This window comes from Mus pahari, chromosome 11 (genome assembly GCF_900095145.1).
Source record: "Mus pahari chromosome 11, PAHARI_EIJ_v1.1, whole genome shotgun sequence".
Taxonomy (NCBI): Eukaryota; Metazoa; Chordata; class Mammalia; order Rodentia; family Muridae; genus Mus; species Mus pahari.
This window is the reverse complement of record NC_034600.1, coordinates 76,753,577-76,768,261: the sequence shown is the minus strand read 5'-3', so window position 1 is coordinate 76,768,261 and position 14,685 is coordinate 76,753,577. Positions and strand designations below refer to the sequence as shown.

The window sequence follows — 14,685 nt, the reverse complement described above, 5'->3', positions numbered from 1 at the left end:
GTGTTTCAAGAAACGAGTCATCTGTATGCATAGCTTCATTTCAGAATGTACCCTGTACCCAGGTTCACATGGTCAGATTACAATGTGGGATTATACCAAAAATAGGCAAAACTCCCACCCACAGCATCAATAGCAATAGTAAACCCCTTGTGAACTGGAAAAGATTAGGGCTGGAGAGATGGCCTCACAGGGAGAAGCTCACACTGCTCTTCCAGAGAATCTAAGCTTGGCTTCCAGTACCCACATTAGGAGGCTCACAACTACCTACAACTCCAGGTTCAAGGTACCCATGTGTGTACATATACACACATATGCACAGAATTAAGAACAAATGTTAAAAATAAACCTGACAAGATGTAGAGAGCCCTTGTATGTGCCCTGCCTGGGGCTGAGGTTCACACTACTCAACTGGAAAGCATGAGGCAGACTCACCAACATTTATCAAACATACTCACTTCTGCCATTACTGCGGGGTCAGATATATGACAAAATGTGTTATCTATCTCTAGTACATCATAACGGTAGAGTAGGAGAATTCTCACGAAGGAAGAGATCTATCCTGTTTCTTCCATTTGAGTATAACTCTACTCTGAGGGGAACTCATTCGTGCACTATTCTGTGAGCTATGCTCTGGGCTGCTAAACTCACAAGAAACAGAGACAGGTGCTGTGTTACAGGTGCTGCTTTATAGTGAAGGATGCTAAAGGGTTTAATAACTCAGCCAAGTTCACAAGCAAGCATTGTGCGCGGGGAAGAAACCCCAAAACAGACTGTCTAAACTTAGGGCCTTCACATTCATTCATAGTTACAAAACCGTGAAAAAGAAATGCCATAAAACAAAGGAGAATAAAGCAAAACATAATATTCTATCAGTTCCTTAGTATATGATCAGCGGACCAAGCAGATATCTCAGTAGGGAAGAACACTTGCTACAAAAGTAAAAGGACCTGGGTTCAAACTCTAAGGACAAAAGGGAGCACAGGTCACAGTAGTCAAGGGACTAATTAGTAAGAATGTAGTTTGGAGTATGTAAGCAACAACAGAGCTGCAGGTATAAATGGGACATCCACAACTGACCACTCGGTGCTCTCCCAGTGCCTGGCCCACAGGTCTCATGCAGGTTTCCCATAGTAAGGTCAGCACATTCGCCCATAGCTTCTTCCTTCTTCCATAGAAAGCCTTCTTAAGACTGAAAGCCACTGACACTCTTCAGTAGAAATGCTCAGATTCATCCCCTTTCTTTCTTGTTTGAGAAAACAGAACTTGGGTTGAGCCTGTAGTAGTTGTTGTTCTGCAGTTTACTACAATGTATGGACAGGCTGGAATCGGGACCAAGTCCATTTGGAAACAAGCCCTGCTGCCCCACTGTGACCCTTGGCATGATGACCAGTCCCTGCCTGTGTGACCAGCTGCTAGATCAGGAAGCTCCAGATCTTGGAAAGCAGGACTTTTGAAACTCATCTAGCATCATGCTGCATTTCCAAAAGCAATGAAAATACCAAAATAACCATTAAACGGGCAGTCAAATATCTTGTGTTTATAGATGTAAATCTGGAAGAAGAGGACACCAATCTCACCAGGAAAACAATCACAAGATGTACACTGTTTTCCTCCATTATTTGATTTTTGTCTCTTGTTAAAGTGTGATTCATTGCAAACTTCATTGTTGAAGGAACTGAACAAGCTATAAATCGGGCATTGCTGTCTTGTCTCTGATGGATATTAGAAAGAGCTCTCTGAGAGATCATTTGTACATCATTATTATCAGAACTGATGAATAGGAGATTTCCCGCTGATTAATTCAGAATGTGAAGAAACATAGCTCTATGTGAGCATGTATATAAATATGGGAGTGGAGAAATTGTCATTTCTCATATTTGTGAAACATTGAAATACAGATTACAGAATATTATGCAACAAATGTCAGAAAGTTGATGAAGATAAAAGCAATCTACAGCAAACCAGTAGCCAACATCAAAGTAAATGGAGAGAAGCTGGAAGCAATCCCACTAAAATCAGGGACTAGACAAGGCTGCCCACTTTCTCCCTACCTATTCAATATAGTACTTGAAGTCCTAGCCAGAGCAATTAGACAACAAAAGGAGATCAAGGGGATACAAATTGGAAAGGAAGAAGTCAAAATATCATTATTTGCAGATGATATGATAGTATACATCTGACCCTAAAAAGTCCACCAGAGAACTCCTAAACCTGATAAACAGCTTCAGTGCAGTAGCTGGATATAAAATTAACCCAAACAAATCAATGGCCTTTCTCTACACAAAGGATAAACAGGATGAGAAAGAAATTAGGGAAAGGGAAACAACACCCTTCATAATAGTCACAAAAAATATAAAATAGCTTGGTGTGACTCTAACTAAAGAAGTGAAAGATCTGTATAGTAAGAACTTCAAGTCTTTGAAGAAAGAAATCAAAGAAGATCTCAGAAGATGGAAAGATCTTCCATGCTCATGGATTGGCAGGATCAACATTGTGAAAATGGCTATCTTGCCAAAAGCAATCTACAGATTCAATGCAATCCCCATCAAAATTACAACTCAATTCTTCAATAAGTTAGAAAGGACAATTTGCGAATTCATCTGGAATAACAAAAAACCTAGGATAGCCAAAACTCTTCTCAATGATAAAAGAATCACTGGGGAATCACTAAGCCTGACCTAAAACTGTACTCAGAGCAATTGTGATAAAAACTGCATGGTACTGGTATAGCGACAGACAGGTAGACCAATGGAATAGAATTGAAGACCCAGAAATGAACCCACACACCTATGGTCACTTGATCTTTGACATGGGAGCTAAAACCATCCAATGGAAAAAAAGACAGCATTTTCAACAAATGGTACTGGCACAATTAGCTGTTATCATGTAGAAGAATGAGAATTGATCCATTCTTATCTCCTTGTACTAAGGTCAAGTCTAAGTGGATCAAGGAGCTCCAGATAAAACCAGAGACACTGAAACTTATAGAGGAGAAAGTGGGGAAAAGCCTCGAAGATATGGGCACAGGGGAAAAATTCCTGACTAGAACTGTAAAGGCTTGTGCTGTAAGATTGAGAATTGACAAATGGGACCTCATAAAATTGCAAAGCTTCTGTAAGGCAAAAGACACTGTCAATAAGACAAAAAGGCCACCAACAGATTGGGAAAGGATCTTTACCAATCCTAAATCAGATAGGGGACTGATATCCATTATATATAAAGAACTCAAGAAGACAGACTCCAGAAAACCAAATGACCCCATTAAAAAATGGAGCACAGAACTAAACAAAGATTTCTCAACTGAGGAATACCGAATGGCTGAGAAACACCTCAAAAAATGTTCAATAATCCTTAATCATCAGAGAAATGCAAATCAAAAGTACCTTGAGATTCCACCTCACACCAGTCAGAATGGCTAAGATTAAAAATTCAGGTGACAGCAGATGCTGGCGAGGATGTGGAGAAAGAGGAACACTCCTCCATTGTTGGTGGGACTGCAAGTTTGTAAAACCACTCTGGAAATCAGACTGGTGGTTCCTCAGAAAATTGGACATAGTACTACCGGAGGATCCAGCAATACCTCTCCTGGGCATATATCCAGAAGATGTTCCAAGTGGTAATAAGAACACATGCTCCACTATGTTCATAGCAGCCTTATTTATAATAGCCAGAAACTGGAAAGAACTGCGATGTCCCTCAACAGAGAAATGGATACAGAAAATGTGGTACATTTACACGATGGAATACTACTCAGCTATTAAAAACAATGAATTTATGAAATTCCTNNGCAAATGGATGGATNTGGAGGGTATCATNCTGAGTGAGGTAACNCAATCACAAAAGAACTCACATAATATGCACTCAATGATAAGTGGATATTAGCCCTGAAACCTAGAATACCCAAGATACAATTTGTAAAACACATGAAACTCAAGAAGGAACACCAAAATGTGGAGACTTCGCCCCTTCTTAGAATTGGGAACAAAAACTCCCATGGAAGGGGTTACAGAGACAAAGTTTGGAGCTAAGACAAAAGGATAAAAACCATCCCAAAACTGCCCCACCCAGGGGTCCATCCCATAATCAGACACCAAACGCAGACACTATTTCATACACCAGCAAGATTTTGCTGAAATTACCCCTGATATAGCTGTCTCTTGTGAGGCTATGCCAGTGCCTGGCAAACACAGAAGTGGATGCTCACAGTGAACTATTGGATGGAACACAGGGCACCCAATAGAGGAGCTAGAGAAATTACCCAAGGAACTGAAGGGGTCTGCAACCCTATAGGTGGAACAACAATATGAATTAACCAGCACCCCCAGAGCTCGGGTCTCTAGCTGCATATGTAGCAGAAGATGGCCTAGTCAGCCATCATTGGGAAGAGAGGCCCCTTGTTCTTTCAAACTTTATATGCCTCAGTACAGGGGAACACCAGGGCCAAGAAGGGGGAGTGGGTGGGTAGGGGAGCATAGGGCACTTTGGGGATAGCATTTAAAAACATAAATGAAGTAAATACCTAATAAAAATTGGAAAAAAAAAGAAAGTTGATGAAGACTGGCCATGACTGTGCAGTTGGCAGCACCAAGAAGTGACTCTCAACATGAATACATGTGCATGAAGAGAGGATGCCAGAAATAAGCCACAGAGAGGAGTCTGTCCTGCAAAATCAAACAGCAACCATCTGAGTGAAGTCTCTCAATCTACTCTTTCTACTCTAGTGCCCAAAGCATCAACAAGGGAATGTAATATTGTTAAATGAGTTAATCTGGGGGCTGCTACACTGGTAGTTACTGACACAGAATCAATGAGAATGTCCAAGAAAGACATGAAAGAACCCTAATGTTTCAAGTTTATACAATGTGTACTAGAATCAAAATCCATGAAAAAAATCACTTGAAAAGACTACCTTGCGAAATGCTCTCGAAAATCAAAGTTGACATGACTGGGCATGGAGCCCATGTGCGCTACAGTTCTGCTCTGGACTGAACCATTGGCAAGTGCCATGTCCTGTCACATGTGTACCGAGAGCACTGAAGATATCCTCTGAGGGACTGTGTGCTGAAGGGCTGGCACTTAGGAAGATCACAGTAAGTGACGGCAAATGCTTTCACTTCATCCTTTGTGCTTCCTGTTCCTTTCACATTAATTTGTTTTTGACAGAACTTCAAATAATACTAACAATGAATGATCAAACCCATCCCGCATGTTTTATGCTTCAAGATGATCAGGGTCTGAGAAGCATAAATGCATCTAGGCTGAGTTTTACCAACAGGAGGCTGTTTCACTATTAGGAAAACACATTAATGAAAACATTCTTTCCATATGACAAAGAGCAAATCACCCTAATATATAAGTGTCACAATGAAGCTATTTCCATATTTATACCTTTTAGCCCCACCACACTATGTTTCCTTTGTCATAACTATAACAAAATGTCTTGTAGAAACTTTCAAGATAAAGATTAACTTCATTTAGGTATTTATTTATAACACCCACTTTCACGTAGGTACTTATGTTACTTAAAGTAATTAAATGTCCCTTAACCCTTAATGAGTGACCATAGACATTTTCCTAAGATTTCAACTAGATCCCAGATAGATTTTTTCCATAGATGACACACATTTCTGTGTGCACGTGCGATGTAGGTTCATGTGTTTCACATACATGTAGTACTGAGGTATAGGTATACAAGGCTCAATACTTCCATCTACTGGCTGTATGAACTTTTATTTAATTTATATGACCTTATTTTCTCTGGTTTAGAATGGCAATAATGATATACCACTTTAAGTATAGCTGTGAGATTCAAAGGAAATGCATGCCAAGTGCCAAGCACTTGGTTGGCAATAATCAAAACACAGAACCAAAGTTTTAACTGTTTCATTATATAGACTGAAGAAACACATACAACAGAAAATGGATCATCTCTGTTTACATGGCAGCCCTCCTCCATTCTGCATAGGAAATTAGGGCACTACTGCTTCCAGTTACTCTGGGACAATATGGATACAGAGACTGTGCTGTACACAAAGCCTTCTATGCCATCTGTAGCATGCCCCCCTCACCAGCTCACTGAACAGCTCCTATACTGCCCTGGGTATTCATTGGATCCTTGGTAAACAGATAGACCCTGCCCATTTCCTGGACCAGTGCAAATGTACCAAGACAGAGCCAGTGAGTAACTGCAATGGTGACTAGGACCCTGGATATCTACAGCAGTAGCCAGAAACAGGAGAGGGAAGGGCAGGAGTGAGGTCAGAAAGGACCACAGACCAAGGGTAGGAGAAATGCTCAAATGAGGGACCAGCTTGAGAGAAGACCATGAGGGTAGACAAGATTGGAATGGAGCCAGTGTTGGGACATAAGATTTGGGGCAGAAAACCAAGACAGTCTAATAATCAATAATGGAGAGTTGAAAGGCAGAGATATTCAGGTTTCTGTGGGATTTGAGGAGGCAGTGTGAAAGCACAGAGTGTGCATAACCCTGATGATCCTGTACAGTCATGTGACCACCCACTCTCAGAAGGCAAGGCAGAAAGAAAGCAGAAGCACTGGTTCAAGAGACTATTCTCCACAAGACTGTGGGGAGTATGACCCACTGCAGTGCATTGTGGGGAGTGTGTCCAGCTGCAGTGCATTATGGGCAGTATGAACAGTTTCAGTGCATTGTTGGAGAGTAAGACCAGCTGCAAGCCATTGTGGAAAATCGACCAGCTGCAAAGCATTGTCGGGGAGCACAATCAGGTACAGTGCATTGTTTACAGGGGTTTAAGGATTCCCAAAGGAGTAAGTTACAGTCTGTTCCACCTTCCTACTAGCAGGGAACCACACACACTCATGCCCAGTCATCTAGAGAAGAGCTGTTCCCTTTTAGACTTCCCTAGCTTTAGGGGAACTTGGCTTAGATATTCCTTCTCAAAGTGACAAAGCCATTGGTGGTGTTCACTGTCAACCTTCAGCCCCGGTGCAGCCTCTGGTTGCTTTACCACCATGCTTATCACATCCTCCAAGCTTCAGGGCTCCAGGTTCATTAGCTAGAGCTCATTTTCTAAGTATGTCTAAGCACTTTTAAAGAGGGACATTTCTAGTTGCAATGCTTTTTTTTTTTTTTTCTGATGCTCTTTTGGCTTTTTTAGAATTACTTTTTTTTTTCCAAAACAGGTGATAATTTAATCTCTACTATATCTAAGTATCTATCTATATATATGATTGATTTTTAATTGCAATGCTTAGTTGAATTAAAATATAATGAAAAATATTAGAATGTGATATATATATATATATATATATATATATATATATATATATATATATAAAAAAAAACACATGAAATTCATTTGAAAGACAATCTCTGCAGCAACACTGTATTTTATTTTTATCAATTTTTCTTCTTGACAAGCTACAAGAGAATAAGTAATACCATATGATGGTTCTATCTCTGTTTCCTTGTTTGATTGGGTCCAAAGAAAAGCACAAACAAGACGAATAAAGATAAAACCACAGAGAGTGAGTTGTCTCTCATAGACCGTGAGGAGTGCACTAAAGCTGGAAGCCATCCACTGGGGAAAACACATGCTCAACAGAGGGAGAGAAACAGAACTGTGCATCTTACAAACAGGGATAACTAGGATTTGGATCAAGAAGATGGTCAACAAAAGGATCCCGGGCAGACAGACAGGAAGCAATCTTAAGAGCCAGCAGAGGAGGAGTGCAAGACTCTCACTAGGAAGTGGTGAGCATTGTGAGACAATGCGCATGGCACATTTCTCTAATTTACATCAGCACTAGTAAATATCTACATAGTTTCTCTAGAGGCAGATGTCTCTCCTCCTGTGTGGATTTTAATGTGGAGTTCCATGTAAATCGGTGCACAGTTTGTGCCTTTACTGCAATTTATCACCCAATCTCCTTTGAGATGTACAAATCAAAACTCTCAGGTTCTAAGTGACTTGTTGGCAAGTACAGAAACTCCTGAGAGAACCATGAGAACTCTATGGCTCCGGGGCTTTCAGACACTCGGTGCTCCGTTAATGTCATGTAATTTCAAAAAGCAGTATCAAAATTGATTTCTTACATCCCATAAAGGGCTGTGTTAAATCATTCTGCCGACTTGTCATCTCTGGCTGGGTAATTTCAGTTCATTACATCCTTTTTGCAATGGTTCAACAACAAGGAAAATTATCAACCTTTTCAGAAAGTACACATGGCTCTCTCCCATAACAGATTTGCACATAGATATATGTATCAGTGAAAAGGAACAGTCTCGGTATGATGCTAGTATAGCCTAACATGAGTCTAAACACGTAGAGGGTTGGTAGCATGTGGTAGGCAAGGGGTGCGAGCTATGAAGTGGAATCTGTATTTAAATCCTAGGTCTTCACTAGGTGTAGTCACGATGTCATCTGGGTATTGAGGGCCAGGATCTCCTTCGGAAGACTGCAGGGAAGACTGCTAATGAGTTGGATGTGGGTGTCCCTTCTAAGTGAAGTGTTCTACCCAGTCTTTGAGATTCTCCCATGTACCTTGTATGGTAACAAGACTACAGCAGCTGTGCCAACAGGCAGATTATACGTAAAAAGAACTTACTAAGTTCTTTACACACACCATAAAGATAATATATAATTTGTAAGAATTTCCAAACTACATTAAATCAAGTCTCCATAGCATATTCATCCTGATCCATCTTGCTGAGGAACAAGATTTGGGAGGAACATTAAAAATTTCACTGTACTTCTGTGTGCTACAGATCACAGAACATGATTCTTGTATTATGATGATGTTTGTGGATCTCAAGTGAGTCCTCCATAGGCAACCATGGGTAGAATCTTATATTCAAGGGAGCTCAGGAATTTGCATGTCAGCCAAGCAAATGGTTCCTCAAATGAGGAAACAAGCAAGTCCCTGAGTGCTAATACGACTCCGTCCACGCGGAGCTCATGGTGCATTTTTAAAGTTCACTCAAGGCACTTGTTTGCCATGTCCTATGCAAACACACAGTCGCCTCAGCTTCCAAATGCGATTGCACACTGCTGTCTTGTACACACCCTCACCTCTTTCTTTCATAGATTTACTGTTTTCCTCAGTCTGACTTGTCACTTTCATGAAGGCGAGTTTTACAGCTTCTATTTTGAGCTATGGCTATTAAACATTTATTGCCCTGCCTTACAGTAATCATTTAATAAGGGTTAGTAATGACTAATGTTTTAATGCATTAAAGCTGTTAAGAAATTTCTCTAAACACATAAATTTGTTTTAAGAGAGGTTTTGGCACAATGGAAAAAAATCTGGTTTTGAAAATTATGTTCGCCTTCAAACACACAATTGAATGTTCCAGATGCCGGCATAATGCTAGTCCATCAATTACACTGGCTTTGATAAGTGATTATACAATGGCTGAAGTGGGGGTGATGAGCTGGGGGTGAATGTTTGGATCCAGAGTCAGTGTGAAACATACAATTCTTGGTTTTGTTTTGAGTTTTTTTTTTATTTTGCTTTGTTTTGTTTTTATGATTATGGATTACAGCCGAGATATTTGCCTTATGTAACAACACTATTTATTCTATTTAAGAGATGCTCTATTCTCCTACTCTTTCAATAAGCACTGACTGAACCTAAGGCGCTAAGACCACAAAGATGATCCTACCTCACCCTTGCCCTCAAGAGAGTCACAAACTAAAGAGGGAAACAAAAAAGTCAGGTATCCTTTTTTATTTTTTTTCCAGTCCATTCAGATTGCAGTGAAAAAAAAAATACCAATTTGCTTATTATAAAGAGCAGAGATTTCTTTCTCAAAGGGCTGGGGGCTGGCCACTGCCAATCCAGCATGCTTCATGTTGAATGAAAATTTATTTCCAACTTCACAGATCTCAAATGATGAAAGAGGGGAGACAGCTCTCCTCACTGTGGTTCTCTTAAGAGGACACTAATCCCTTCATGGGGGCCCCACCTTTGGGACAGAGTTGCCTTTTACATATTTCATATAGGTTGTGGGTAAGATTTTATTCTGTGACCTCTAGAACACAGATTATGGCATTTGCTAACTCATTTACTCAATTATCATCAACCAAACCCAAGTACATACCCTGCAAGTGTAAAAGAAAGCAGTGTACAAGGGAGTTTCACTCCAATGATTGACAGATGCCCCTTTTGTTCAAAGGCAGAAGCAAGATGGTAAAAGGATATAGTGACTAAGGTTAAAAATTGAACATGGCAAAGGCCTATGAGGACTAGAGAGCAAGAGACATGAATTTTAAACAATATGGTCAGGATGATGGTCCATGGAGAAGGGAATATTTGAAGAAAGACTCAGATCAAAGCAGTTAGCCAGAAGGAAAAGAAAATAGTGGATTTTCAACCGCATACACTGCTCAGTCAGTGAAAATTGGTGATACATAGAAAAACAACATTAAGATATACCAATACAGGCTTCAGGGAGAGCAGCGGACTATTTACAGGGCATAGGCGGGTTGAGTTGAAATGAGTTCGAAAGGAGGGGTGTTAATGAGGGAAATCCAGGTGCTGCTTCAGTTCAGAAAACATTCCCATTGCTCTAGCCAGACAGTACGTCAGCAAGGCTACTGTCGGCTCAATGGTGGTAGCCTAGGTTTTTCTATGAGTGTACTCTAAAGGCAGACTGGGATGTTTGGGTTGACTGCATTATTTAGCAATTACTCGTGAAAGATAGATGGAAGACAGATGACAGATGATGGAAAGATGAAAGATGGATAGATGACCTGTAGATGACAGATACAAAGATATACACAGACAGATGGATGGATGATGATATGCCTAAGTGAAAGCAGTAGGTCTCAAAAGGAGACAACTCCCCCTGGGCAATATTTGAGAATGTATGCATTTATTTTTTATAAGTTAAGGATGTGGGGATACTGCTAGGATCTAGTAGGCAGGGATCATAGATGACACTAAACAATCTCCACATAGACAATACCTTTCCCATAACAAAGAATTATCTGAACACAAAAGTTGCCTCAATGAGGTGAGGATGTATACCTGCATAAATAATTTGTGTTGGGCATAAGGCAACCCAATCCTTGAAGATCTTGAAATAGCAAAACAATAAGTATTACACTGTGGCAGGATTTTCCCTGTCCGATTAATTGAAATATTGGTGCAGCAGGAGACCTGTGATTGGACAGGGAAAAGGGATGTCGAGCTAAGAGTTGCAGAGAGAGCAAGACTGAGGAGACAGGGGCGGAAGGAAGATGGAACAAGAGGAAGATGATCCTGACTTCACGTGGCTTCAAATAGCCATCGGTAGCTATAAATATCATAAAGGATAGAATTTGTCTAATCTTGGTGGGCAGCTTGTATCATTATCAATTTTTTTTCTGAAATTATTGTGTAGGTATCTTGCGTATTGAGAATTTATTGGCATATAAATCTGACTGGTTAATGATAAGCTTCTAGAGTTTTAATTTACTGGGTTAAGGGGATTTGTGACAACTAACCACTGGAGGTAAGTGGCTGAGAAGGTATGGGTGGCACCGAGACAAGCGAATCAAGCTGGGAGGACCTCGATCTGTCACTGCTGGGGCTAAATAGAGACAGAGGCAGAGAGACCACCGTCAGGGCAAAGAGTAGCTGGGTGGCTCAGGAACATGCGGTTCTTTTTAATATTTTCTGCAACATTATACTAGCAAAACCATCATGATTCGCCTTCTGCAAACTATCACATGAGTGTTCAGGCGATGAATCCCACAGCGTGGATAGACCCTGCCCTCGTGTGTGGGGCAACATTCACATGAGCATACACTCAGATACACAGTGACGATGACTGAGAGCGCACAGGACATTCACACAGCCGTGCGTATCCGTACAGCTGCCTCTGTCCATTCTCTGGCTGTTTATTTAACATGGGTTTTGTTTCCTGCTTGTAATTGACTAGTACTTCCTCGTAATTTTCAGTTTCTTAAAAGAGAAATGGACATGAGTGTGGTACTTCTTCCAGGTGATGTTGCCACAACTGCAAACAAGTCAGAAACTACAGCGTTGATTTTGCATTTGTGAGCTGAGCATGGAAGCTCTTAGGACCAACTTTGCAAGCTATGGATAGCAGAATCTAAAGTGACAAGATCTGGGTCCTGATGAACTCTCCATGCATTGATTTAAATTCTGAAGATGCTTGCCCCAAAGTGATAGACACATACACTGGAAACAAATGGGTTCTTTATACTGCTGAAAATGTCATATATTAATTTCTTGTTCAAAATATATTAAGTAGACATTAAGGAATAGTATATACGAGCCTACGTGTGTCTATGACCCAGCATTCAACTTCCTAGATTTTAAACAGCAACACATAGAAGAAATAGTAGAACACAGATGGATGGTCTTGTCCATATCGGCTAACACTACTGGCTCTATTATCCTGGCTTACATTGTTGGAGCAGCTACTCCTCCTCTGAGTACTAAAGAATGTACTGCTATTTATCAGTACTAAATGCATTCATTATACCTTGAAGATAAAGATTTTGTTTTTCTTTATAAAATGCGATTCAAGTTTTAAGCAACAACTAACCAAGCACAACAAACAAAACAACGTGGGGCTCAGGGGCGACTCAAAGACTCACCATTGAGCCATTTGGAGTTGTACTGTGCAGTTCGAAGAGGAGGTAAAGAGCCCAGGCTTCGGTAAATGGCTGGATCTCGCCCTGGGAAATCCATGGCTGTAGCAGCATAGAGCTCGCCACTGGCAGTGAGTAGGGCTGTAGAATTGTGCTGGGGACTGTAAGGACAGCGGGCCATGCCACTGATCTGATCATGGATCTCAGTCAGGTTACTTAACTGTGGGTGAAGATGAGAAGAAAACCAGTTAATCCAGAAAAATCCCCTTCAATGCGCTCATGTACCATTTTACCACTGTTAGACACATGCGTGCCATGCATGCTCTGGGCTGTGTGAGACGAAAACATTTCATAACTCTGACTATATGAGAACAGTTCTCTATAATCTTGGCCAGAGAATCCATCCTTGTTGGTTGCAGAAAATCATGCTAGTGATACAGTATAAAGCAAGATTATTATATATATGGTCTTGCCATAGGATATGTGAATGTCAATTGATTTCTATTTTAATGAAGAATCCAAGTTTAATATTTATAGATATGTGAAACATAAAAAGTAACTATCTTCATGTTATTAATCTGACAACAAAAGATGTCCTTAAAATATTTAGTGATAAGCATATGTCAATATTCTCTACCGTGCAGTACACATTTCTTATATTTTTCTTACTTCCTATTTAGTCCTGAGAAATCTGCATGTATGTTAAGTATCAATTGGCTCACAAGATTCTGGTTGCTATCTAATAAAACACGAGTACAGCTTTATTTTTTCTTCTTTTGTATTGGAGAATTTTGACAAGATTCAATTTCAATTTGGTTCTTGACTTTTAAATGAGTTAGACAAATAGTGAAGACGGTTTGTGCAGGAAAAGCAGGCTCACCCTCTTCGCTGCTGATGAAAACATAGTCCTTGGGAAGTTACATCAGGTCTTTAAATCTCAGGGTCTTCCTTTTAAAAGAACCCCCTCCCTTCAAATACCAACCTCATGGCATAGATGAGGATGAATTTAAAATTTAAAATAATGAACACTAAGCCTAGATGATAAGTTAAGGTTTTAAGAGGAGTTGTAATACCCATAAATTAACATAATGGTGTTTCCTAGTTATATTTCTCAAAGAAGATTAAGTTAATATCCTGAATTAAGAAGATAGCATGCATGTCTAATGGCTCTTCCAGGCTTCTACAGGGAGACAAGTAAGATACAAGTCCCCATCTATAATAACAGTTGTGACATTGCATTGCTTATAGAAATTTGTTCATTTGATTTTTGGCATACCTTGTATCCAGTTTATAGATATTTTCTTCCCATACGAGTTGTGACTTTATAGCACTTAAGTAATTGATAACATTTCTACCACTATGAAAATAAGGAAGAAATATGCATTTATTATCGATTCTTAGGGCCATTCATTGGGAAAATGCTGACTGAAACAGTTTCAAAGCATCCTTCAATATGTAGTATCCAATTAATTTTTGCTTTTTTATATAAATGACAGTCCTGGTTGATTAGCAGCAAACACAAGAGATAGTTGTTTAATGCAGCAATGCTGCAAAGGTGCTTTCCATTGTTAAACAGAAACATTTTTACAAAGGGGCTTTGAAAAGCATCATGCTTGGCTGCTCCTGGAGTAAGTTTGTTAAAGCTCAACATGGACACATACCGAGCGGATGGAACAAACAGGTGTGAAGGCATTGGTCCCACAGGTGAATAGCCGGTCCCCGCCAACTAAGAGCACTCGTATGTAGTTCTGACATTCCTCCTGAAAAATCAAAAGTGTAAGAAGCTCATTAACAAGTTCTAAAACCAAGAGGGATAGTGAGTATGGTTATACTGTGTCTGCCAGGCAAAGAAAAAAAAAATAGCCCTTTCCAAATGTTGACTAAAGGCAGCAAGAAAGCTGTTAACCCTATGCTTTACCCATTGACATAAGGGCTCTGTAGACTGTCTATACCCAGTCACTTGTTCGGAAGATCGTATTGACAAAGGTAAATGTGTATATAATTATATCTTCCATACACGTGCCTTCTTTTGATGAATATGAATTCATTTTGAACTGTACTACAAATGTCAAGATTTTTTTGGATACATACAGGAAAA

General features: G+C 40.0%; 1 protein-coding gene across 2 annotated transcripts in view; it reads right to left on the bottom strand.

The window, feature by feature from the left end:
• Window positions 1–14,685, bottom strand: part of Sema5a (semaphorin 5A) — a 359,154-nt gene that overhangs the window by 59,995 nt on the left and 284,474 nt on the right. For both annotated transcript variants that reach the window (XM_021208315.2, XM_029543945.1), the window contains 2 exons: window positions 14,249–14,347; window positions 12,594–12,807 (listed from right to left, as the gene is read on the bottom strand). In XM_021208315.2, coding sequence (XP_021063974.2) covers window positions 12,594–12,807; window positions 14,249–14,347 — 313 coding nt within the window. The remainder of the gene's footprint in view (window positions 1–12,593; window positions 12,808–14,248; window positions 14,348–14,685) is intronic.